Below are 27,408 nucleotides of genomic sequence, written 5' to 3' on the forward strand. Positions count from 1 at the left end.
AGACACAACGTATTATATTGGGTCAAAACTATAGTAACATATTTTGCTAGATAGGCTTTATATACCTACAGTGTTGCGGCTTATAGGTTATGGAAATGGATAAATAGCTTTTGGAAATCAGCATAAAATGATGGACAGATGTAAAGCACACATAATGCTTCGCGATAGCGCGATTCAAATTAATAGATCGATTTGAGTTTAGACGAGGTAATGTTTGATAATGCTCTCTCCCCACGACGAAGCCTTGTGTCGCCTACTGCAGATATGTGGAACTTGCGTAGCAGTATATGCCGACTTAACATTCCGTGGTTAAAGAACTCATACAACGGTTCAACCGCTTGCGGAGCAGTTGTAAATTTGGGTCACACCTTATCCAAGACTATCATCGTTTAATACTATACTATGGTATCGCCGAAGTTAAAATAATATAGTATAACATATGTTTCCGGTTGATCTCATATTATAATATATATATTTCAGTCTTCCGGTATTCTTATAGCAGAATAGATTATGGAGTCTGAGATGACGATTGTTTACAAAAAATCCGAACCGCACCAGAGCAATCTGTTGTCACAATTAAAAGCAAATGGGGAGTTTTGCGACGTCACAATTATATGTGGACACGTTGAAGTTATGGCGCATAAATGCGTGTTGGCCGCATCCACAGAATATTCTAGGGCAATGTTCTCGAACGACACGTACGAAGCCAACACGGGATCTATTGACTTCTCCTCGGCAATGACTCCCGAGGTTTTGAGTCAATGCGTCGACTTCATTTATTTGGGGTCTGTGGGGATCTCCAAGCTATTAGCGACAGGCCTGATTGATGCTGCGGAAATGCTGCAGATGCTGAAACTGTCTGAACTATGCGTCGAATTCCTGGCCGAGAACATTGATCTGACAACGTTCGCTGAAGTGATCAACTTGTCTCGTCTCTATAACAAGGATGCTTTAAATTGGCCGATATAGACATTTGTTGATGCTAATCTATATGCGCTCATAAAGTCTGCCCGTATCAACTTGCTGGATTCCGAAATGATGGATTATTGTTTTGATTTGATCGATTTGATGCGGGGTTCGATTCGATCGTCCGAGCTCATAAAATGGGCCGGGCTAGTGGTGTGGACGAACGCAAATTTCGAAGAAAGAAAAACCCAGTTTCACGATCTATTTCTAAAGATCGCTTTACAACGCATTCCGCGAGAAATCGTTAAAAAGCGAATTTGTACAGTGAATCTGATTGATGGCTCGCTGAAATGCCTGCACCATATCCGCAATTACTTCGCAGGCAAGCTACCTCCCGCTGAGAATAGGATCCCACCGATGAGCCACATCACGTCGATTAATAAAGCTACGAAAGTGGTTTACCAATACGATTTGTGCAATGAGACGTTGGAAAAAGCCGGTGAACTGCCATCAACTGTTGGCCGGCATTGCCAGGCTGTGGAATATCACGGGATACTTTACGTTGGCGACAGTGTTTCTTTGCACGACTTCAACGGGACAGAATGGAGATGTGTAAAGTAATGACAATGGGGGAAGACAACGGTAACGACGACGAAGACGAAAGCGACGAAGCGACTGATGTTAAAACTGTTGAACTACGCGTGCTTGAAATCCCCGCGAATGAGGCGCAACCTACCAAACGCAGTGCTGACGACATGGAGGCGTGCTGCGCGTCGTATGCCAAGTATGTCAAGCTTTCAAATTGACCATTATTGTCCATTGCTTGGTATATGAGATTTTGTCCTCTATCGACCAACTCAGACAACGTGAAGTCAGCGTGTCATTCCTCTGGATCCCTGGTCACGTAGGCATTCACGGCAATGAAAAAGCGGACGGACTGGCCAAAACCGTTTCCGACTCCCCGCCGAATTACCGGGATTTGCCGATGCTCTCGGAACAAGAAGCTCGTCGTGTCGTACGTCGTCACTGCATGACGTTGTGGGATCAGCAATACCGTATATCCGAAAAAGGATGTCAATATAAATCCTTCAAATCCTCGGTTTGTGATTCTCCCCCTACTTGTGGAAACCGCCTTATAGATGGCATCATGTCTCGTTTGAAATCTGGACATTGCCAATTGAACGCTCATTTGTTTAAAATTGGAATAGTTGAATCTCCATATTGTAGCTACTGCCGATACCCCGAAACCGTCGAACACTTTTTAATATGTTGTCCAAAATATGCTTTTCACCGTGAATTTCTTATAGATAAATGTGCGCAATTAAAAGTGAATTTTTGTAATACCGATTTACTCCTGAATCCTCGAATAACGCCTTATGTTGTTGAATTTGTGTTATCGTGCAACCGCAATTTGTAACTTGAGTTTATCATGCTATTCCGATAATTGATTTGTTTTCTTGTGCAACCGCCTTACCCTCGTGTTTTTGGTCTACCCTCGTGTCCTTGTGATACCGCCTGTTATGATCCGAGTGCATCCAATTCATTCCGTATCCGCCATTATTCATGTACAATGTTATTGGCCGTGGCGCAAAAGGCCGTCAGGCGATAAGCGCCATTATTTATGTTTAATAAACAACAACAACATTTGACAATAGCGACGAGTCATCATTCTAGTTTCATTATAGTATCAAAAATGCAATCAGTTGTGAATCAGCATTTTTCCAAATTTGATTTCGGCATGTACGGCATGTAAATAAAGGCATGCACACTGGATTTAAGAAAAGAAAACATGAAAGCAAGCGACAAAAATGAATGGAGCATGGGCCGTTATAAGCGAGGTCGATATGTCAGATTGCGGTCAGGTGATCTTGAGGGCGGACTAGTATTGATTCAGTGGAAATTGCATGTATATCGATTTGATGCATGTCGGATAGCCGACGAGATGCTGTTCCGCTCTGCAAGTCCGGCATACTTAATAGAGCGATGCGCTTCCTCGCATTCATCCTGATCATATGATAGTTGTCCTTCGAGGACGCACGTGTGTAGTAGCTATGCGCATTTGATGTCGAGGTGAAGTCGTGAAGTAGTAGTTAAAATTGGCGGGACTTTGACCACAATGGAACTGATACAAACTTGGCAATTTCGAGCTTCCTCATATCGTCCATGTCTAGAACACCAAATCTTTTGGGTAGCGAATCGGCGTCTCAACAAACAATCATTTCTAGCTTCTATCACATGTTTTACTGTTCAATTATATGCAGAATTAATGTTTGCTTCATATTGCACTCTTTAATCATCACTTGATTATTTTTTAATATTCGAGCAAACGGATATTTGAATTCAATCCGTTTGGCCGATGGCGAGCGTATTCTGCAGTAGGCGTTCCCATGATAACTATAACTAGTATTTATATATTGGCCCGGTTCAATTTCTGAATAGATATAATAGAGGTTTAATATAGCCGCCTTTATGGTAGTTAAGAATCGTAAGTACGGTATTGGAAACTTCAAAATAATAAAAAATAGGATAGGCCTACCAATATTCCGTAAACGAATAAGGCGTTGCTATACTTGAGCTCTTATGATCAGTAATATATTCATAAGATTTGTTTGACAAACTATGCACACTTCCGCATTGTCGATGTAACTAACCTTGGATCCAAAACGCATTTCCACGCAGATCGTGTATCACGCTCGAGGATTTAGCCAGACCTCGAAAATTCTACTGGCAGCCACCCGCAGTTCAATCATAGTTCCAAGCTTCCAACACACCGATTTATAACCTTTGCAGCCGGAAATTTGTTAACTGATATAATTTGATCAACTTTACTCATTAATTGTCAAATTCGTCGTGTCTAACATAACGTTGCGCTACAAGCCTATTTTGTAACGGCAGTGCCAGCACGCTGCCTCACAATCGCATTGTGGATGGCTATGTCTGTAATTCGAATTTGTCAACGTGGACATTACTACCAAACTAGTTCATTTCTCGCTTGCGATTAGGAAGACATTCAGGATTTGAAGATTTGATTGCCACACAGGCACCGTCAAGTCTGTATTCTTCTCTGCGATTAATCAACGTATTGTGAAAAACTTGAATCGCGTGCCACTGTGAAGAAACCGTGCTAGCAATTCGTAGCAACGACGAGCAACCGCGACACCATAGAAATTTATTTATGCAGCTTGCGTGCAAACAGGGATAGTTAGAATTATATTTTAGCTGCAGTTTACTATTACGTCGTCTCTCTGAACAAAATGGCTGCAGACTTATTTTATTCCGATTTTATCTCTAATTTGAGGCCACATCTCAATTATTTAGAGCGCAGTGCACATTTAATATGTACATTGTACAAGTTATCAACATCCCACTTAGTAATGCTAACCGCTCTGATCTCTTGAAAGTTTATGTCAGGTAGTTCTATAGAACTGACGGAATCCAACCTCTGGATAGTGGAAATAGCATACGGACGAACGCAGTGTAAATACTGGCATATCGACAATGATTCTAACCTATCAGTATATTGTATGTTCCAGTTAACCCCATTGATAAATTTACCAGAAAAGTTTCAGTTCGTGCGAATTCGCATCTGAAACAGACACGATCGGTCCTTCGCTCGCCTATGGTTACATTCTGAGAAAATAATTTTAACGACAAGGCTTCCCGAATTCCATTCTCGATATTTTCAATTACACGCCACGTAATCATGTGAGGTATATGACAAAACAACTGCTTAGATTCTTCTTGTAGCTCTCAATAAGGAGATCCACGCATAAGCTGCTGGAAATAATCATTTCTAATGGCAAGAGCTCGTGCCACCAAGATCGTGATTCATTCTTCTGTCTTGAAAAGGTAATGGTTACCGAATGTATTTTCATGTTATGAGTGCTCATGCCTTGTGTAGGAAGCAATACAATGTTACTGAAGTCACATTTCAATCTCAAGATTTTGTTTTGCGAAGTTTTGGTCGTACTTATTACGGCATCTACAGGTATGTAGTTCGAAGTCAAGTTAGGTGGTCGTAAAGCATGCAGTCCGAGTAGGCCTTAAACCAATGTCTATGTCTATTTCTATGTTTATATGGCCTACAGAGATATATGCTCCATAAATAGATAGGATATTTAGATATATCCACACCAAAAATATGTTTATGATCTGGTGCTTTATTGGTGTGCAAATTCTATCCGCGAATTAATTAAATACTTAATGAAGATTGATTCAAATTGTTTTAACCGTAAACGAAGTGCCAAGCGATATATAGTAATCTATGCCTACTGGTACCGATATAGACCAGAAAAGCTAGACGATGAGACCTAGCTACGGCCAGAGTTGGTTAGTTACCAAACGCTTGATTATCGTATTGGATTACTCAAGTGTGCAAGTTGCGACGATTCGAATTTAAAAGTATTCAACGTAGATAAACATATCTTCAAAATTTCGTCGAGCGTCACGTGAAATCGACGTATCAAGATGAAGGGTATCCCCTGTATAGCACAATTAGGGTTGCATTTAAAACAAACCTGTTTAAATCAAGGCCCTTGTTTGAAACATGGCTTTTGTTTTTTGTTTTTTTAAGCCATGATTTCACGAATATTCAACTGTGCCGTCATAATGGATTGACAGTGACAATTGAAAATATAGGGTAAATATCACTCCTTTGACGAAATATCTGTACTATTATGCTGTTGAACCGACTATTTTGAGCGTTCCGACCAGGGCTTTGGAGCAGCCGTAAATTTGCATTGCTCCAGCTCCGGCTCCCGCTCCGGAGCTTTCCTCCATCATACATTAGCTCCGTCTCCAGCTCCGGGGCCGCATTATTATCACTGCTCCGGCTCCAGCTCCGGTTCCGGCTCTGAAAACTATCGAAGGTGTCTGTCTATATCAGGGATGGGCAACCCGCGGCCTGCAGGCCATATGTGGCCCGCGAGAAGGTTTAAGTAGCCCGCGAGCTAATTTCCCATTATATTATCGAAATTCTGTTATATTATCGAAATTGAATTGCTGAGATTGAGAACTTGCAAGGCCAACCAAAATATAATTAGTATGGCCGCGACACTTGGGATGTTGATGACTAAAACATCAATTCTGACGCATTGGCAGATCCAGGGTCCAGCAGTCACATTTTTAGTAAATCGTCGTACATTAGCCTACAATAAACTAAAAAAGTTGTAAAATTTTTCTTTATGCTTCGCGTGTTTAATTGTCACACGATTTCTTTTTCTGTAGCCTACCCCCACCTGAAAATGAAAAAACGCCTGATTTTGCCGATTGAGTTTAACTATAATCGCAATTACGAGAGAAAGTATTTTCGCGTTTGCAGTCGCAGGAAGATCGTCGAAGATGAAATGTAGGGACAAAATGATTTTCGTATATTAGCGGAAATCTTCGATATCGATATGTCCAGATGCCGAATAGTCCTGTCCTTGCAAACTGAGCCCAGCGGGCGGTCACAGTCCATCCGCAATATACCCAAATAATATTATTATTAACTTTGAAAATGTTACGCGCCTGGCGCGGCTAGTGGGCAACGCACTCGTTCGTCAATTTCATGTGGCCCTTTAGCCGAAAAGGTTGGCCACCTCTGGTCTATATAGATTACTAATTTACCCTTAGGTTAGTTATCTATGGTAAATCTAGAGTCTGTCAGCCGTCAGTAACATCGGATGCAGCAATGAAGACATAGGTGCCGCCGTGCCTGATTGTGACGACATAATGAATACTTGTCAATTGTCGATAACATCATGGATGCACTAGAACGCACTTTACTCCGTGCCATTGCTGTGTACAGCATTATAATTATGATGCGGCGTTTTAACACTGGCACTGTACTCGTTAACATTAAGCCATACAGCTCAATTCAATCTTTAAATGTGCGAGTATTATTCAACTGTAATTGCAGTAATGGCAATATGGGCAGATATACCGACGTGATCAATAGAAATTCGTTTTGTACCAAATTGCCAATGGTTTGACGTTCGATATTGGTGCACTCGTTACCAGTCCATCCGGTGTCGATCAAATTTATCGGAATATAATATTTTCCCGTTGAAACGAATCGAATAATCGAATTAAACACAGTACCATGCACATTGCGCCATGCCCATAACGAATTAAACTATGCAGTATGGACATTGCACATTTACAAGTTTACGAAACAGATGATTACAAATTGGAAATCGCGTATCAAATCAGTAATTTGTCTCCAACATAAAATACCATGGGGTTTTGGGCTACTCTTCTGCCATCCCCTATTTACGATCGAAAATCCTTACTGGAGTGAATGACGATGATGCCCAGTAATGAATTGATAAGAGCATGCATAATTGCATACTTAATAACACTGTCCAATTTCGCAGCTCGATCACGAAAGAACGAGCATTTGCTCATCCAATTCATAGCAACGATGCGATTGAATTTCTCGACTCGTATACTCGCTATATCGACATGTGCAACGAAATCACGTTTTTATCCTTTCTCCCATTTCGTGTAATACATAGTGATGATTATTTTCGAACCGTATACAATTGGCGAACAAGGTTGTGCTGATGATGAAATTGCGGGTATACCGAATACCCACAATGATCGCAGGCATATTTCGCACACATTTTTTTTAAGAAGGCTTTTGTTTAAAACACTGTTTAAAACAGTGGTTCTCAACCTTTTCCCCCTCGCGGACCGGTAAAAATCCGCAAAATATTTGGCGGACCGGTGGACCATTAAAAATCATCCCAAAATGTGCAGTCATGAAACCGTTTTTTGGACTATGGTACCATAGAGAGTGACGTTTTGAGAGTTTTGTTCGTAATTAATATGTTCAGAGTGGTAGGCTATTCATGTGATTTTACGGTAATTAGTCTGCTGAGTCGAAGAATCATTCTTTTTCCCAGATAAACGTGCTAGCGCCGAAAGTTGATTACTGTCTTTCGCGCCGAAGGCCGTGAACTAATCGACTACGGCACTACGCCAACTCGAATAATATTCTTCTATTCGCCAAGAAGCGTTTCTGAGTCGGACCAAGCCCAATCTCGTGCTACCTTGCCTATTTCCCACTACCGCCAGAATGAATGCAATACGCTGCAGAAAAACACCTGGTAACAGCGACATGGGGTCATCCACAAAATGAATGAATCGAAAAAATGATCGTGCAAACTGCGCGGTTTAGCGACTCAGTTCGTCCTTATCGGTCGCATGTCGTCACCGGAGACGGCTTAAACTTGCAGTTAAATCAGGGGTAGGCAATTGGTTTTTAGGCGTGCTAAATAAGAAGCAAAAAATAGGTTTGCGGGCCGGGCCAAAAGTTTAAACTATATTTCGTGGCGTATTTTATTTCTAAAATGCAAACAGTGAATTACATTGTCGACACAAGCTGTTAGCTAAGTGGATGTGTTAAATTTAGGCTATAAGAGAGTGCGGGTTAATTTACCAAAAAATATTTCGATTCTTTCAGTGACAATATGCAAAACCATGTAAAGCACGAATCACTCTTAACTAAGTTAAATCACATTTCTCCATACTCTTTTATCTATAGAGACGTCAAAATGTATTTGGGATGTTACAAGCTGGTCTTGGTCCTGGGCTGTGAGTAGCGTGAAATCCAGCCTCGCTGTTTTGATAGTTTCGCTGGCAAGTGCTTTGGAATCCGCGCTCTCTCGACCTCAGCCAGTAACGAGTGTTAGTATTTCAGTGCGTTTTTCTCATAACGCCGATTCAGAATATATCTCCACAAACTGCTACCTGCTCACCACAAAGAAAATGACTCGTCTCCCACTCATTCGAGTAAACAAATATTTAGTGTTTCAAGACTTTTTAAATGTCAGCCTCCAGCCTCCACCTCTATTTTTAGCATATGCCTGTTCATCGTTTTGGGTGACCTCTGCTCAGTGCTCACGTGCACTGATTGACTTGTTTTACGGTCTATGGATTGAAAACGCACGTCATAACAATATAAATCACAGACCGGGTAATTCGTGATGTAACAATGGCAACACAAGGTTTTGAACTATCTCAAACCGTCACTTTTGACTATAATTGTTACGATATACTTTGCTATACAAGCAGTATTTTGAATCCAAATTGTACGACCTATACGTAGGCTGCATAATCACTAATGTACAACACAGATGAAAAAGCAGGATTTAAAGTAAATGCATTTCCGATTCAGTTTATGTAGCCTTAGGTTTTAGTTCACACATTAGTATTCAAAAGTAGGTTTTATGTTCTAAATTCCAGGCTACTTTTCTCGGGCCAGTTAGAATCGCGTCACGAGCCGCATTTGGCCCGAGTGCCGTATGCTTTGCCCAGGTCCAAGTTAAATCGAACATGCCAGTGCTAATCTTACCTCACGAAGTTCTAAATATGTTTAAATTCGTTGTGTTCTTCATTTAATAAATTGAATAAATCAACATTTTGCATCTTGAAATTAAAGTATAAAATTTTAAAATACCTCGCGGACCGGCGGTTGAGAACCACTGGTTTAAAACATGTTTTAAACAAAGTGATTTAAAATACCGTTTGTTTTAAATGCAACCCTAAACACAATCAAGCAAAGTCATTTTGAAATCGCATCGTATAGCAATTCATAGATTCATTATCAACGAGGGAGCATTTCGACTGGTTGGAGTTTGTGCGTTGGTATTAGAGCTAGAAGTTCTCGCCAAAACGTACTATTTTACCTGTCCTTTACTTCCACTTGAGTGCTAACGATAACTACTTTCACCACCTCTGTATTCGCATTATAATTGTATACAACTATAACTATGATCATGTGCGCGCCTTTATATTTAACGTGATAATGTATATTTCAGGTGAAGCTGTAAGTTGCTATGTTTGTACGGCGACGACATTACCCTATTTGTGTTTCCCGATGGAATGCTCGTCTGGCGCTTCTTGTTTCACCCAAGCATGGATTGAAAACGGACAGAGATACTGTATGTTCCCTTCTTAATATACCGTTATTTGTAAATCTCAATCAAATCATAGGGATTAACCTATCATATGCAGAATAAGCTAACGATAGAAACTTACATGAAAACTGCGCAAATATCATTATACTTGGAATATTACCGAATCAGTGCCAACAACATCAAAGGCGAAATTTGTGGGTGAAATTGAAATTATCATCTTTTGCGATGCATTTGGTGGATCATCGAAAATTGTTGATGGAATTCTCCTGTTATCGACTAGTACAGTGTACTAGGGATGGTGTGAACGTGAGGTTCACGTTCGCGTTCTGTGTGTGAACCTCAGAAATTTAGAGGTGCACGTTCACAAACGAACCTCGGTAGGTTCTGGACTGTGAACCTTTTTCATATATTAATATTTCCACTTCATTATAACATCTTTGGTTGAAATTTATTGCATTCCAACTGCGGGCCACTCTATGCATGGCGCTTGCAGCATAACAATATCGACACTAAACGAGCATGCACTTTGACAATCCCAAATATTTTACTTGCTTTGCTACAACAGTTTGCTCGAAATATCTAGCTTTCCGTTTGTGAATATTTAGTGACTCTCTGCTGTGAGCTTGACCCGATATGACACAACATCGAGAGCGAAATACACTACATGTAGGTAGTCAGTGAATGATGCTTATTCAACCAATCAATGGAATTGATATTGTTGTCTAATTTAGAAAATCTAGCAGGCATGCAGGGCCAGGCTCAATATTGACTTCATATGTTTATTGTATCATAAAAACCAAATCCGTGCAATTGGGGTGTTATGGCTACTGCTGTATAACTTGTTAATGGGGTGATATCGGCAGCAAGTATAGAAACCCGTTTTACACTCTGCTCAATATCAACGTAGCAATACTCAAACGCCGAATGCATTGTCCGGTCTAGCCTATAGACCGTTAAGGCGTAAGCTTATATCCGCTTGCAAGTCCTCGTCGAAATTGTTGGCAAAGCGACGGAAGATATTGATTTTATGACATTATTGTATCATTTGCTTGCCCCAGTTGATGCGTTTGACGACGTTTAAAACGTCAGCATTGTGTCATTATGTGGCCCGAGTCGTCGCTAGGCATCGTGCGCATTAATATAGGCTATCACCTCACTGAAATGTAGGGTTGGAGTTGGCAATATGACGTCACGTGACGTCATGAGGTTCACGTTCGCGTTCACACAGAACCTTACAAAAAGGTTCGCGTTCACACGAACCTGAACCTTTCAGAAGTTCACACCATCCCTAATGAGTGTACGCATATAATACTTTTCTTACTAAACTATACCGCCGATCCAGGAGCCAGCGAAACTGTTATATGCAGGTCGCATGGAGAATATAACACTTACAATAAAGTAGAATTCAAATGTATTTGGTCACATTCCCGTATCACTTCTGACCCAGAAGGTCCCAGACAGACAGAGAAACCCGAATCACGATTAATTCTAACGTCCGCGTTTACAATTAAATCTTTTGGTTTCCTCATAACGCATACGCAGAGTTAGCGCCAGTTTACGACTAAAACAAAGGACAACTTTTATTCAGTCTTCATAGTCAGTGTTTGAGCGGTTGAATTCAAACGACAAATCTTCGAATTTTTGGCAAAATTTCGTTGTTTGCGAATAAAGGTGTTGCTAGAATATAACCCTATAATGTAATTATTGTGTATACAGGATTGATAAATAAAGTATTCAAGCGAAAAGCAAGGTCGTGCATTTTAAGGAAACATATTGGAATCGCGAACCGTTTGAAGGCTTGAATTTGACACTCCTGGACTAAATCTGCGTTCGCGAAAATGTAGAGCAGATACGGCTATACGAGATTTAGACACTCCAACGATGGAAATACCGTATTGAAACTATATGTTTGTCGTTGACAAAATATTACTCTCTGAAGGCACATATTTTATTACTTTGTATTCCTCTACAGTCTACTCGAGTCGAATCATTACATTTGATACTGAACAAGGATTCGATTACTCGAACTGTTGTTCCCAGCCCTATCCGTGAATTGACATTCAATATCAAAGCTATACCATATCGCCTATTGCTTAAATCGCCATCCAAATTCTTGCTCTGTGCGGATAGCTGAGCGAAAATAGCACATATGTTTTTGGCCATACATTAGGCCACAGCCGACCACAGATAGGATGATATTTTTCGTCATTATTCCGACTGGCCCTCCAACTTTTCAATTGATGATCAAAGTCTGCCGTTGGAAGAATCGGATGTGACATTATCTTTAACGTGTTCGGCGGAGCACATAAATCCATTCGAGCCCAATGGGTTATTGCTTTGATGAAGTCCGCCAATTGCGTAATTCTATTTTGATATCTGTAGGGTTGAATCACGGGATTCGGCTTTGGTATGGCTGTGTGTAATCCTGTAAGTGGGGGCTAACATCGATCATTATCTTTTTTCTCGTACCAAAGCAATTCAGAATAGATGGTGCGTTTACAAGAAGTGTATGCGTTCGCGCATTGAAAACGTGGCTATATGGCAGTCGTTTGGTAACATTCCGTGTCCGTTGAGATAATAAAATACTTATTCACTTACGTGCAACCTTAACATTGGTAGTGTGTATGAAAATTATGAATTTTACGAAACAGGAAGTATGGTGGTCGTGGTCGCATAGGGTCGAGGTCGAGGTCGATGTGGCCAACGTACTCAACGTTGCTACTCATTAGAAGTCGAAGTATAACGCCATAAATTTCTAGTCCATTGCAATTGAAAGTACCAATTTCAAGGATATGTTATAACAACTTTATGTATAGTAGAGAATGGAGGTCTCATAGGTCACAACTACTCAAATTAATAGTTTCATAGAGTAGATGTAATCGAGAAGTGGCATAATTTAGCAGTTAATCATGGGTGTCTACTGTCTACTTCTGGCATTCCCAAATGCAATGTAGCGACGAACGCAAAATGAAAAATGATACTAGAAATAGGTGCAGTTTCCGAAAATAAATTCAGTTACCGTGATACATGGGCTGTTGTTTGTGGTTGTCATGGTGTTTGTCGACTACTATGATCATTTACAGCAGGCCCATATATTCTTTATCATGATTCCGTATCTGACGACTTGTAGCACGACCCTTGTATAGCGTCTTTTCAAGAGATCGCTTACGCGGATTTGTTGGCGAGGAGGAGTTTCGTCAAAATAAATTATACTCGTTACTGAACGACATGTATCTGACCTAAAGCACATGTTTCACACATACAAACATCACACTTTACCCTTGACATATATCACCGTGTTTAGGAGTGTATGTGACTTATTCATGCCAACAAAAATTGGTGTGAATGCCACGAGTCGGGCGAGAAGCGCTCCTGATTTGTCTGCATCTTATACTAATGTGGTAATCGTTCGTATAAAGTGATAGATTCAGTTCATGCTCAGAACCAGAATTCTTGATTATTTAATATATATATGAATTGTTATCACGTAGTGTAACTGACAGTCGAATGAAGACGGCGCATGTGAGTTTTCACATATATTATGTGTGGTTTGATAGGAATTGATTATGTGATTCACACTCTGTCGCAGTAATCAGATACATGAATGAGAGAGAAAGCCGCTCAGACAACCACACAGCCAGTCTTGCCCAAAGGAAAGGCGCAATCATCAATCTCGAGTCTGGGCTACGCCCATGTTCGAGTTCGCTTCATGCTCAGGCCGCGAAGTTACGTCTCTTCATCGCGGGGCTCGGATTCGCAATTTAGAACAACCACGATCAAGATACACACTGTAGAAATGATCCCTCTAAGTATGATCTTAGTTTGATGAGTCCAGTCGCGCGCACATACTCGAAAAATTATATATAGCTTTAATGGTGAGCAGAGCATCGCATCTCTCTCTCTCTCTCTCTCTACTTTTCTTTGCTGCCCACATGCGGATCGCTAATTTTAGTCTCCAATCTGGGAGAGAGAGACTGCTCTTGCATACGGTTGGTAATATGAATTTTATCGCCCAACAAGAATTTCTGCTAAGCGTGTGATTATTAGGCCAAATGTTAGACGAACGGGGTTACCTACGAGATGACACATGACACATGTATATACATTGGCTATTTCGCCCGGTCGTTATGACGATCTCACAAATAAAGGTGATGCAAAGGTACCCCAAAACTATTTCCTACTTCACAAAATTGAAAGTGTGAGAAATATGTAGTTTTGGTTAACAACTGAAACTGTAACCACTTGAGTATTAGTACTGAAAGAAAATAAACCTCTACTTGCGCACTCCGAAAATCAGAATAACTTCGTTATTCGCCTTTGCAGTACACTCGTTATGAAATAGTACCAATACTGAATAGCTTTCAACACGTTTCCAGACCAACGCGGGTGCTTCACTCCGAACGAATGGGGAAATTGTGAAACTCTGTCCAAGTATTTCTGCAGCAACACCAACGCATTCCACTGCTGCAAAGGGGATAATTGCAATAGCGAAGATCCGCTGCTGAACTGGGGTGAGATATTCTTTGTTTGTTTGTTTCGTGGTATTCATGGTGTTTGTCGACTACTATGGTTATTTACATCAGGCTGATATTCTTCATTATCCGTAACTGCCGACTTGTAGCACAACCCACTTATAGGGTTTTTGTGAGACACCGCTTACGCGGATGAGGCGGTGTCTTACAAAAAGGGGTGAGATATTGCGGATTGCACCCATTTAGGTAAAACTATATCGCATGCGTGCATGTAGCGTGGCGCGCATCATCTGCGGTTCAAGTTCGCATAAGCACCAAAGTTCCGAAAACTTTTGGTTTGAACAAACATAGAAGCACTATGACTGATACAAATGCGATTATTTGATATTTTCAGTGACCGGAACTATGATTATCTCTTCTACATAGATAGAAGGTTAAAGTAACGATAAATCACCCAAGAGGCAGTGATATGACTAGCAGCGATGTAGGATGATACTAAAGAGCTTCTTGGAGGTGCAGAACTCCAATATACAATTGAATAGTTTATTCATAATGAAATGAACCCGTGATGCGCTCGGAGAAAAGCTCACCCTTGAATCATCCCCTGAAACCTGATTCAGAACAGACAAAGGTCATGAATTCTGCCATTGGTAAGCATTTGTTAGATAATCTTGTTTGTGTGAAAGCGTATGCTTGTCGAGACGACAGATTTCGCGTCGTCAGGAGAAGCCGTTCGCACCTTCATTTGTGTGCCTTGGAGTCGACTTTTTTCAAAATACGCCAGCCAAGTCTGTACCAACAAAAGGAGTTCGTGTACCATCTAAAAATAGTGCATTCAGATTAAGCACTCTCTTTGCTATGATTGTTTGATATGTCATACCGGTGACGTAATACTCTGTGATACGATTGTCGCCATACAATGTTCCTTTCAATTCTCTCTACTGGTTGCTGACGATTACCCTGACTAGTGCCAGCCGATTATATTCGGATTCATTTCAATATGAATACACTATTGACTATTCAATAGGACGGAACTCTTGTTAAATGCTTTTCAAAGTAAAAATGACGCTCGAAAACGTATGTGAGTATAAAAGATTTTGCAGCTCGAAGACGTGGTACTGGAAGCAGGCTATGCTATTTTTAGCAATTGCGGCATTCCGTTAGTCCGGCGTACCGCCGGAGACTCTTAAATTTCACCAAGACTATCGCACTATCGGCACGAATATTACTGTTATATATATAAAGCATTCGACGGGGCTATTCTGATGCATTCATCTCTTGCTTGTCTATTGTGATCATGGGGCCAGGCACAGACTCCGGCCGATGAGGATATGTTAAGTTGGAAGTAAGTAAAACTGGTTGAATTCACTTGCACTGCCAAGACTTTGATCGATATATTGTCCTGTAATATGCAAAACTGTTGTTCAGTCACGTCTGTTCTTATACATATTCGTTATAACGTCATGACAGTTTTGTTCGACGTGCCCAAACCGCCAATCGTCCCCCACATCTACCCGCAGATTCAATTGCAACATTTGCGATGGGTCTCAGAAAATCGAAGAAAACGTAATCCCGAGTGAAGTTATGCTTGATACCAACTTTAAGTCACCCAGTACACCGACTATAATGTACGTACACTCGATCCAGCCCAATAAGCACTTCGTACCTAACGCTAACTAACGAAATCTCAACTTCTGTGCCGAATTGAAACATCACTATTATGTACTCATCGTTTTAAAAGCTCCGAAGATACCAACAAACTTGGTGAGCTACGTGACTGATTCATCGGTTGAGCTGTCGTGGGATCCCATTTGCATTGGAGATTATCGTTATGACGTAGAATATGCAAAATTGCTTGGCGGAACAACTGCAGGCCAAGACCACATAACAGTCGCAGTATACACGAATGCGGTGAGTACTGACTAGGCATATATGTGGATTTGCTACTACGCAGTTGCGAGAAAGTTATAATAATCACTAAATAAACTAGGAGGAATGGGTCCTACAGTTTTGTAAGAACGGAAGGTGGGCATGACCATTCGAATAGTCGAATGGAGTATTAACCGCAACGATTCGAATCGAGTAGCTGGAGTGGATATTTTCCTTTGCCGAAGTTATGACCTTCGGTCTAGGAATTGTTTTGCCGTAATGACGCTTATATCGCACCGTGAGACTATATCTGAGCCATTTTAATTCAGTTGTGAATGTGTAACTGCGACTCTCTGATGTAATCGCATAATCGTATTCTTACTTACATACAATTGTTCTGGTCTTCTATTACTGCGTGTGACGTCTTAGTTATTCAACTGTTCAACTCGATACTAGGACTGGAGTCAAGAAGAAGGGGGCATTTCAAAATATATTTCCTACCATCATTCACCATCTGCATCGCCCAGTTGTCATGACAATTTGTCATGCGAAAGCGATACAAATCTATCCATGTACTACGTTCTACTATAGACAACACCTAAAAAAGTAATTAGGTTTGCTGCGGAAACTGTCGTTGAAGTAGAAGTGGCAGTAATCCAACACGAAACCGCTTGAGTAAGCTAAGTATAGAAAAATTGTACAAAACTGTCTTGAGTATTTCGCAAATAGGATTAGGCTACTTCGAAACTGACCATTCCTGAATGTTATGCCTAGTTTCAATCCACTAAAGTCAAATATTCGTACGGGACAGAAACACTGCTTTATTGATACAATGCATCTATTTACCAGGTCGAGGTTGGTTCGCTGGAATCCGGAACTTCGTACCTTTTCCGGGCGAGATCATATCACGGCGGAGTTTTCAGTGAGGCGCAGGCAGTCGAGGCCTCAACACTCGCGACATCAACAACAACAGGTCTGTGATATGTTATAGGGTGAATACATCAAACGAGAAATCATGCTGCAGATGTTTTTTTAAGCATTCGTGTATAGCAGTGGTTCTTAACCTTTGTTTCACGGAACACTAGGGGTTTTGTGGAGGTCAAGACGCACTCTCAACTCATATATATGATTTGTGATGATACGATCGTCTTGGCCATCATTGGTTGCGTGCAATTAGGACTGATCAGTAGTCGAATATTGACTGTTGTGGTGGTAGGTCGTGTGCAGTGCGCACGCGGGAAATGTTGGTTTTCGAAACCGAAACCCCGGCCTTCTGAAACGTCAATTACATCTATATAAGCATGAATTTAATGACTGGTATTACGCAGTTGCGTATCGGTCGTACAATACGATGACACTATCCAAGGTGTAGCCTATCATTTGTGAACTGCTGTCTGAATGGAAACAGCAGAAGTCGCACTGATATTAAATAAATATTCATTATAATGTTATATTTAATAATGGTTTCTTCCTTCCAACACTCTGTTGATTAACCTGATGTACGGTTCATTTTATACATCAGTAATCTATGGTGAGTATATTAGATGTCTGGTTGGATGTGTATTGCGGTAGATTTTTGTTCGTATGAATCGCCGAAAATTTGGGGTCCACGAAGGCTTGCAGATTAGAGTAAGTGTTCCGCGGGTTAGTAAAGATTATGAACGTGTGATCTAAATACAGAGGGAGTGCAAGTACTCAGCGATCGTAATCAAATAGAAGTAGAAGCAACGCCTAATTTTTCAACTCCATTACAAGTAGCCATTTCCAAGGCATGTTAACACTACTTCAAGTGGGAGTACAATATGATTGGTATTGAAATCCCTAGGGTTTACTTTACACATGTAATAATTACGGAAAGTTTTTGTTGCAGTCAAATCCGTGGAAAGTTGCGCTTCTTTTTAACAAAAGTTGCATTTATGGGCAGGTTCCTTGAAATTGTCAGGGTATGAGATACCGGAATGGTTACGTATCCAAGACACTGTAGCAAAAAACTAAATGTTGGCGACATCAACATGATCAAAAGCCTGAAAAAAGTGACCCAGTGAAAATATAATTTTTGGCGGTCTGGCCGGAATGTACGTCAAATCAAAAAATACCTCAAATTTAACGACAGTGAATTAATCAAGAGAACTATTTACATTTATTGTCAAATATTTTCCAGTAAAAAGTTAGTTGCATAAAAAATTGAACAAAAACTTGCAAAATGTTGCATGAAAAATCGCAAAGAGTTGCAAAAATTTACATGAAAAATCGAAAAAGTTGCAATTTAAGATTCCTCCAAACAGTATGAAACACCGTACTACACAACTTCTGAGTATTTGAAATCTGCCGGAAGTTGTAACAGAAAGTTGCAAAAGCTGCAAAAATTGCCATTAATAATAAATTACATTTTGCAGTTAATCGGAGATGGGTACTTTCGAAATTGCAGGTTGCGTCTGCTGTCTGCACGGCTAACGCAAAATCACTAATGACGATACAAATAGGTAGAATCTTTGAAAATATATTCTGTTACCGTGATAGAAATTTATTTCACGCCGTTCTTAAAAGTGATGAAAACCTTTTCCAACAGTACATCTGCTTTTAAAATCCAAATTATAATAAATTAGCAGTTTTAGCAGAAGCACTTCATGTATGGAGGATACCGATCTGACAACCTGCATTCATACGGATAAGTCAGTAACTCCTACAATCCGATTCAGGGGCAAAGTGCTGGGTGACCGACAGGTATTTCGAAGCTGAAAATTACTTGAAGACATGTCCTAATTCCGGTGACTGGTGTTTCACGCAAGCCGAATACTTCGCGAACACTTCGGAACGGTATTATATATGGTTGGTCGTGTCAGTACTCGATTGACGCAACTATTTTGAAGAGTAAAGTTATTCGCCTGTGTTGTTTTTCACGACGAAGAGCGAATTGTTGCTCAAGTCGAAGTAGAAGTAACGCCACAAATTTCTACTCAATGACAAGTATATGCTTCGATAAGATTAGCAATTTCGAAGACACGCCAAACTTACTTCATGTAGTAAAAAATGATGATCTGAAATGTACTCGAGCACGAATATCTTAAAAGTAGATTTGGTAGCTGGTTGCATACTTTTAACAGTTAATCGGAATTTTAAGATGTATCTTTCCCTCTATCGTCACCGTCATTTCAATAAAATTTCTATCAAATCAATACACCACGATATCGTAATATCAGGAGAAGATAAAGAATTGGTGCCGAAACGACTTGGAGCAGTCTTTCAATCAGACACCCGCATGGCTTACAGCGTGCATAAATAAGAGGCATGCACACTGTATTTGAGAAAGGATAGAATAAAAGGAATCAAGATGATCAGACACGCTACGAAATTATATTTTGTTACCTAGACACGGCGGCGATGACGCCGAGTTACCATGAAAATTCCGTTCGTAAAAGTGATGCAAGCTTATCCTCAAACTAATTTATACTTTATAAAATCCAAAGTGTCGATAGTAAGTAGTTTTGTCAAAAAAAAACTCTTCGAATAAAAGTGTTAGTAGTCTCAAAGCATAACCAATCGAATATCGAATAAATTAGAAGTAGGCCTACTTTGTTACTGGTCACCTCTGAGTGGGTTAACCATTCTCATCGGTCATGAAATTAAAACACGAAACACTAAAGACCTACTAGTTAAAACGTCTATACATTGATCACGGGAGAAACTATACTAGCTATCCGCAAAACCGAATGGTGAACTATTTCGTAATTTGTTCGACATATTCAGGCTTCATTCGAGAGGCTGCATGAGCGAATCTGATTGTCAGAAATACGTGACATCCAATGATAAGGCTTGCAAGCCTGGAGAGATCGGGGCGGTGTGCCACTTTTGCTGTAAAGGGCAATACTGTAACACAGTCGAGTGGACCTACTCTGGTAATTACACTATTTCTGTCCATTGATACCATGAAAAGTATCAGTTGCCACAGCTAATGTGTCTACCTACAATATACATGTTTCCCGATAGGATTAACCTGCGAAAATATACCCGTCGAGGAACGTATACAATGCGGATGGAGCGATATGCCAATAGCGGCTTGTCTGCAACATGGGTGTTGCTACGTGCCGTCCAATGATACAACGGCGTGGTGTCATCACGGAAAATGTAAGATATCATCACATGCACTTCGTTGTAGCCAAGTAGGTTGCCAAAGTATGTACGGGCGACATCGAATAACAACCGATTTGAATAGGAACGGAATCAGAGGTGATCAGTAACAAAGTACGCCATTTTGGGCGGTACTGGAGTAGGTTTAGGCTGTACAGTACATCTGATACTTAATGCTTGAACAACTGCTTCGTGGTAAAAAACTGAAGATTTCTTTCATCAGAATATCCATGGTAATAGTAGGCCTAAATTAATTATCACTTGAAGAATTTCCGGGTGAATCTGCTCAAGAGTTATCGCCACAGTAAAGGGATTAAAAAAGATACAAAAGTGGAACCAATATGATACAGTATGACGTAACCCAGAGGTCTCAAACACGCGGCCCGCCAGACCATTTTGTGCGGCCCGCGACGGCATTTTGGATTTCGAAGTATTCGACAATATTTAACTAACAATTTTAGTTAATTCGAGAACTTGAAATTCGCTCTAAAACTACTCTAGAAGCCAGAAACTACTCATCAAACTTCACTATTACATCACTTTCAAAAGTTACGACGCAACGGAAGATTACCTATTACGTGACATTACTTGTTCATGATGGTTGAACATGACCCGTTGATGATTCGTACTGGAAATTGTGATTTGGACTTGGCCGCGACCTTTTGTAGAATTACTCGAATTCAATGGGTGATAAAATAAAAATGACTCGAGTTGAATCGCGTCAAAAGATACAATGAGAGAAGGACTTTTGTGACGAGGAACGCCGTCACTTGGTACAACCACGGACGAAACAGATTATGAAACTGGTATTGAAAACAGTAAAACATCAAAAGGTCGTGACCTACGTTTCGTCGCTTATTTAGATATCTAAGAAGGTCGGTATGGCAACCATTGGCATTATGCTACCCTCTTGATGTATAGTTGATTACATCATGCAGTCATCTCGGGTATCTTTATCCATGTTATTATCGCTAATTAAATGTGGCAAGTATAAAGTAGTCGTAGCCTACGCTTCACATCTGTAACACAAATGGATTCTTCGGCGATTGAACATTTCTATTGCTATGGCACAGTAATCGACATATTCAAATTGTTATTGGTCTGTTCGAATATTCGAAGGTAAACCTGACGCTGGTTTAATTTGACTTTGGTAATGACATGATCAATATAGCCTAGTTATCAGGAGTATACCCGAGACCTGGATTAGGCTCTACTGCTGCAATGCTCTGATATCAAATCGATATTTCTAAAATTCTAAAATTCTACCTATATAATTGCGGCTCGTCAAAGGTCCGCTAAGCTGCAAAATTATAACGCGACATGTTTTACGATGTCCTGATGTATTTGTTCTCTCGCATGGTGTCTACAACTAATTATTTTGACAAATTATGCCAAGTACAGCAACAATAATTTCATTCAAATATCTAAAAAAATTATTTTTTCGTGACAGGCGTGAATTCACAATAGTAAATCACATTTTTACGATGCGTGTGGAATGTCAGTCTGCAAGGTCCCATCAAATCTGGCCTACTTAGAAATACATTGAATTTGCCTATTATTAGTGCTGCGGCCCGCGGTGCCATCAAAAAGTAGGAAATTGGCCCACGAGCACCTTTGAGTTTGAGACCTCTGACGTAACCAATAAACTTACAACAAATGAAACTCGCATTGTATATATGGCAACGACAGAATTTGAAGTATACCGTGCAATAGTAGCAACGAAAATTGTTAAAACGACAACGGCATATACAAAACAAAGAAAACTAATGGAATATTTGCAAATTATACAGATACACGTTTCATTCTTAATGACAAACTTCAGTCATTGCTTACGTTAAATGAATTGGTGATACGACTGTTGATATTTAACTTTGTGACGAGTTTCAGCCGAAAATATTCGGGTATATTTCACTATAAATGTACTATTATATTTGTAATACCGCCGATTCGGCGTGAACTACTTAAGGGGGACGTCGTTATGTGCCGACTGTTGCAAATCAATTACCGGGGTGCCACAAATTAAATAAATCTTATCGACGATAGGGCCCTAGATAGCATACGCAGCCTCTTCATGATATTTTCGGATCAATGCTATCACTTCAGAGACGCAAACAGTATCCGAATTGGATCAGGATTTCATCTTATTGAACAGGATTGCATCCGAACCGCGTAAAACTTGACGCGTTCCTTCTAGGAATGGTGTGAACGTGAGGTTCACGTTCGCGTTCTGTGTGTGAACCTCAGAAATTGGAGGTTCACGTTCACAAACGAACCTTCATAGGTTCTGCACTGTGAACCTTTTTCATATATTACAATTTTAACTTCATTATAACATCTTTGGTTGAAATTTATTGCATTTCAACTGCGGGACACTATATATGCAGTTAATGTCGCTGACAGCATAAAAAAAATCAGCACTAAACGAGCATGCACCTTGACAATCCCAATAATTTGCCTTGCTTTGTTACAAAAGTTTACTCGGATGTTCAGTGACTCTCTGCTGTTAGCTTGACCCGCAATCACACAACATCAAGAGCGAAATACAGTAGCCTACATCTATAGGTAGACAGCGAATGATGCTTATTCAACCAATCAACGAAGTTGATACCGTTGTCTGAGGTAAAAAATCTATAAGGCGTACGGGGTTAATCTTGAGGCGATTGAGGTGTTGGCTACAGCTGTATAACTTGTTGATGGGGTACTGTCGGTAGCAAGTATAGAATCCGGTTGTTCACTCTGCTCAATATCAACGTGGCAATACTCAGACGCCGAATACATTGTCCGGTCTGGCCTAGACCGTTAAGGCGTAGGCTTATATTCCTTGCAAGTCCTAGTCTAAATTGTTGGTAAAGCGACGGAAGATATTGATTTTAAGGGATAATTATATCATTTGATTGTCCCAGTCGATACGTTTGGCGACGTTGAAAACGTCAATATGTAGGGGAGATGTGGTACCGATGGATCACTGGGACCGAAAATACTTGAAAAATTCTCCATGATAATTCCATGATTACACTCCGTGAATTTGTCTACAATTCCATGCTGGCAGAATCTTTCCTCACATGCAAAAAAAATCGACCTGCGTGGGTTATGGGGTCTGTGACGACTGATTTACGTTTTAGGGGGTGTAAAGTAAATTTGGATCGACATTTGCATTTTTCTATGTCACCTTTCAGACAAACAAACCACCCATAATTTTCAATGTGAAGAGGGCTTGTATCAAGGTATATAATGACACATATTTTTTCAATCAATACCATCCTTGCTTGAGTGGACTATTTTCAAGTCAATTTCAATATTTATGGGGTGTGGAACCTATGGCACCATAGCCAAATCAAGCAAAATAGATGTACCAACTAATCACTTATCAACATGAACTCGCCTACATATATATAGGCTGTAAATCATAGTTACCTGTGGTATTTTATCGCTATTACGAGGTATTTGAAAGTCATTGCGGTTTGCGGGTAATATGTATGTGGCATTCATTTTGTAAGTTTGGGCGTGAATGAAAACATGATTTTATGTCAACATTTGAGTTGATCAAATCTATTTTATTCTTGAAGGTCGCGACGAAACGTTCTCTATTGGCTTGCTGTAGCTTAGCTTACAGTACACAACAAGTTAACAAATTTGAGTTTTTGAGCGTATGTCTCATAGGTCCCCTGGTCGTGTGCCTATGGACCCACCGGGTGGGGACCGATGACACGTTCGAGCAACAAATTTTGAACTTTTATAAACATTTTTGAAAAAGGCGGATATTCATGTACATGTCCGCGATAGGTCGATCTTGTATCGAAGTGTTGAGACAGCAAAAGATCTGCTATTCTCGGCTGAAGATTTGAGGGCTAGAGATCATTTTGCAATTTTTGATCCATCGGTACCACATCTCCCCTACTTCGGTAGGTATCGTGTACATTAGTATTGGCTACCACTTCGCTGAAAGGTAGGCCTAGGGTTGAATTAGCAATATGACGTCACGAGGTTCACACAGAACCTTTCAAAAAGGTTCGCGTTCACACGAACCTGAACCTTTCAGAAGTTCACACCATCCCTAGTTCCTCCCTATTGACCACATGATGTCAAACTTATTGTTTCAATGCAGATCCTGCTGCACCGGCGATCGCTCAGGCACAGTCTCTCAGCGCGTGGGTGATTGTGTTGATAGTGCTATTTATCCTATTTCTGATCATTATCGTCGCCATTATCGTATACTGTTGCCGGAAAAGACAAAGAGAGAAACAGAAAGGGTCGTATGACGTTTACGCGGTAAGTATAACGATGCTAGTATTTCCATACGTTCCACAGCTGCGACACCAATGGCTTGCGGGTTCGAGTCCGGCTGAGGTCGACTCCAGAATCCCTATATCCGACTCCAATCTCGCCATTGCGGGCCGAACTATGGTGTGCTATCGTATGTTAACTATCGTATGCCATGACAATGGATTATGTGAACTGTGCACACAGCCGGAATCAGTGGAACGTTTCCTGCTAAAATATCCGAGATGCTCAACTAACAGACAATATATCATCGAAGCTGCAAGGAACCAAGGCGGAAACATTGTGTTATAGGAAATTCTTACTAGCCTTTTCGCTGCAACGCTTATTATAGAATTCGCACACCTGTCGAATCGAGAAAAGTCTTGTTCTCTAATCAAACTTTCGATTTCGTGCACAAAGCCACAGTAGCCGAGCATCAATAAAAACCATACCAACCAACCAACCCTAGGTAACTCAAATGTCTTCCAAGATATTCGCTATATCTTTGTACTGTATGCTAGGCTATCCCTGGTGTCATTAGACATTTTGAGTCGCGAATGTATAGTACATCACAGCCACCTCCGATTAACGGAAAAGAGTTTGCCGCACTTCGACAAAATCTACTGTTTGCAACTACTCACTTAAGTTCTTTTAATACCATTCACCTCTACTTCCAATTGATGTTGCTTAAACATTAAATATTTTAAAATTGCTACTTTTATTTCTACTTCAGTAGCAAGACTGAAAACTTTGACCGCTTCTGATTATTACACTAGGGCTGCGTATACTGAATTGTAAGTGCATGGTTGCTAACGATTTGCCTTCCATTCCAGATCCCAAAATCTCGACGCGAAAGAGGACAGAATATTTCAACTGTATCGAGAGAATCTTACGACAACATGGTCATCGATTGATTTCGTCGCTGCTAAATTTATGCAGTTATCGCTGCTAAGCCTCGCAGAATATGTACCAAGTTTCCCGTGCCTATGTTTTGTATATACGACTTGAGATGGCGAGTGCTATGCGCTATTACCCGGCTTCTACAGTTCTATTCGTCTCAGACTGTTTTTCAATGCTCATATTTTTACATAGGTTGTCAGTGACTATGTGCTTCTACTTTTCCGAGTATACTCAAGTATCTTTTGCACACCTGATCTACTTACTCCATTTGATATGGCTTTAGACCAATCCTACTTCTATGCTTATTAACTTTACTTTCCGGGCAATACTACTTACTTTTACACTTTGGATTGCGAAAAATAGAAAGTAGTTTTGAGATATGCTTGCGTCACTTTTATGATTGGAGTTATCATGGCAACTGAGCGAAAGTGACCCATGTAACACATGCAGCCAGGGTCCAAAGAACTCGTCAAAAACTTTGACTCGCCACAGCTGATTGATATTGTCGATAAATTCATTGAATACTGTTTTTAGTCTCCATGCTTTAAACTTGAAGCTTATACATTAAAGACGATTTATTCGTTGTATAGGTGGATAAATACGCGAATAATTTATATATTCGGTAATCCGGCCAGCCAAGTAGGAGAGATGTGGTACCGATGGATCACTGGGACCGAAAATACTTTGAAACTTATCCGTGATAATTCCATGATTACACTCCGTAAATTTGTCTACAATTGCATGCTGGCCAAATCTTTCCTCAGATACAAAAAAATCGACGTGTGCGAGCTATGGGGTCTCTCACAAATGTTTTTTGTTTTGGGGGGTGTAAACTAAATTTAGATCGACATATACATTTTTGTTTGTAACCTTCAACACGAACAAACCAGCAATCATTTTTATTGTGAAGTGTAGGGCTTGTATCAGGCTGTATAATGGCACCTATTATTTTTTCAGTACCTTCCTTGAGTAGTATTTTTTTCGATTCATGTATACAATTCGTAGGGTGGGGACCGATGATGCAATAGCCAAATCAAGCAAAATAATCAAGCATACTAATCACGAAACAAATGAAACATGCCTACGTACGGAAAATCTTTATGGCTAATAGGCCTTTTGCAGGACTTCGATCACGTGACTAGAAACGCATAGCAACAACAAATTGGTTAGCAAGCTACTTTCTCGCGCACCTGCTTCAGTGCTAAATATCGCATAGTGTACTGTTGATTTCTGGTTGTAAACGTTTCGGAAATTTGTTGTAGAAGTCATCAGAGATTCACCTATGCTAGATGTCAATCCTGTACAAACCGTTTAGAATGATATCGTCAGAATTACGCAGAAATCCATCGGTAACGTAGTTGTATTACGGTACTCAACTCTGATCATATGTACCTAAATTTATGCATTTGAAGTGCAGCGATTGGCTTATATTCTGGTAAGAGTATTTGTTAGTTCAAGCAGTACTATTTGTCTGTTATGGAGCCTGATTTTGGATGGAAGATATGGCTGAAGCAGCCGGGATCCGCAAGGATCAGGATATACTGTCTGCTGGTTTGGGTGCTGGCGTGCTGCTATAAAACAAATGTCGCTGAACACATCGGAAGTATCTTTTGGGAAAACCTGCCGTCAAGACTAAGCAAATCAGTGCACTTTATTGTTGCCTTATACAATGCCGATTTTATTACCACTACGTCGCAACTGCGATTGAAGTGGATTTGGCAAATCACACTCGATTTTGATAAATAGTTGATGTCACATAGGTGCGATATTTACCGAACTAAGGGAAGTAACTATCATATAACTCTTAGAGCAGCTCAAACGCAGTGACAAGATCGGTCATCCTATACCCAGACGTGGTCAACGTGGTCATTGTTGGGAACCGAGTAGAAGTAATGCCTTAATTTATACTCCAGTACAAGTAGCACTAATTACTTCCAGAACATGTCCAAAGTACTTCAAGTGGAAGTAGA

General features: G+C 40.3%; 1 protein-coding gene and 1 non-coding gene across 2 annotated transcripts; one reads left to right on the top strand and one right to left on the bottom strand.

Moving 5' to 3' along the window:
• Positions 1 to 3,970: 3,970 nt before the first annotated feature.
• On the top strand, positions 3,971 to 25,463 carry LOC145443044 (uncharacterized). The gene is made up of 10 exons (XM_080321030.1): positions 3,971 to 4,894; positions 9,711 to 9,833; positions 14,186 to 14,320; positions 16,023 to 16,192; positions 17,000 to 17,123; positions 18,850 to 18,967; positions 19,898 to 20,046; positions 20,138 to 20,275; positions 24,384 to 24,547; positions 25,372 to 25,463. The coding sequence occupies exons 1-10, from the start codon at positions 4,795 to 4,797 to the stop codon at positions 25,450 to 25,452; spliced, it is 1,302 nt and encodes a 433-aa protein (XP_080177156.1). The 5' UTR covers positions 3,971 to 4,794; the 3' UTR covers positions 25,453 to 25,463.
• On the bottom strand, positions 13,426 to 13,628 carry LOC145451680 (small nucleolar RNA U3). The gene has a single exon (XR_013919000.1). It is a non-coding gene; the product is annotated as a small nucleolar RNA U3 (small nucleolar RNA).
• Positions 25,464 to 27,408: the final 1,945 nt, after the last annotated feature.

Source organism: Botryllus schlosseri, chromosome 1, assembly GCF_051294905.1.
Source record: "Botryllus schlosseri isolate E-star chromosome 1, Bs_hap1, whole genome shotgun sequence".
Taxonomy (NCBI): Eukaryota; Metazoa; Chordata; class Ascidiacea; order Stolidobranchia; family Styelidae; genus Botryllus; species Botryllus schlosseri.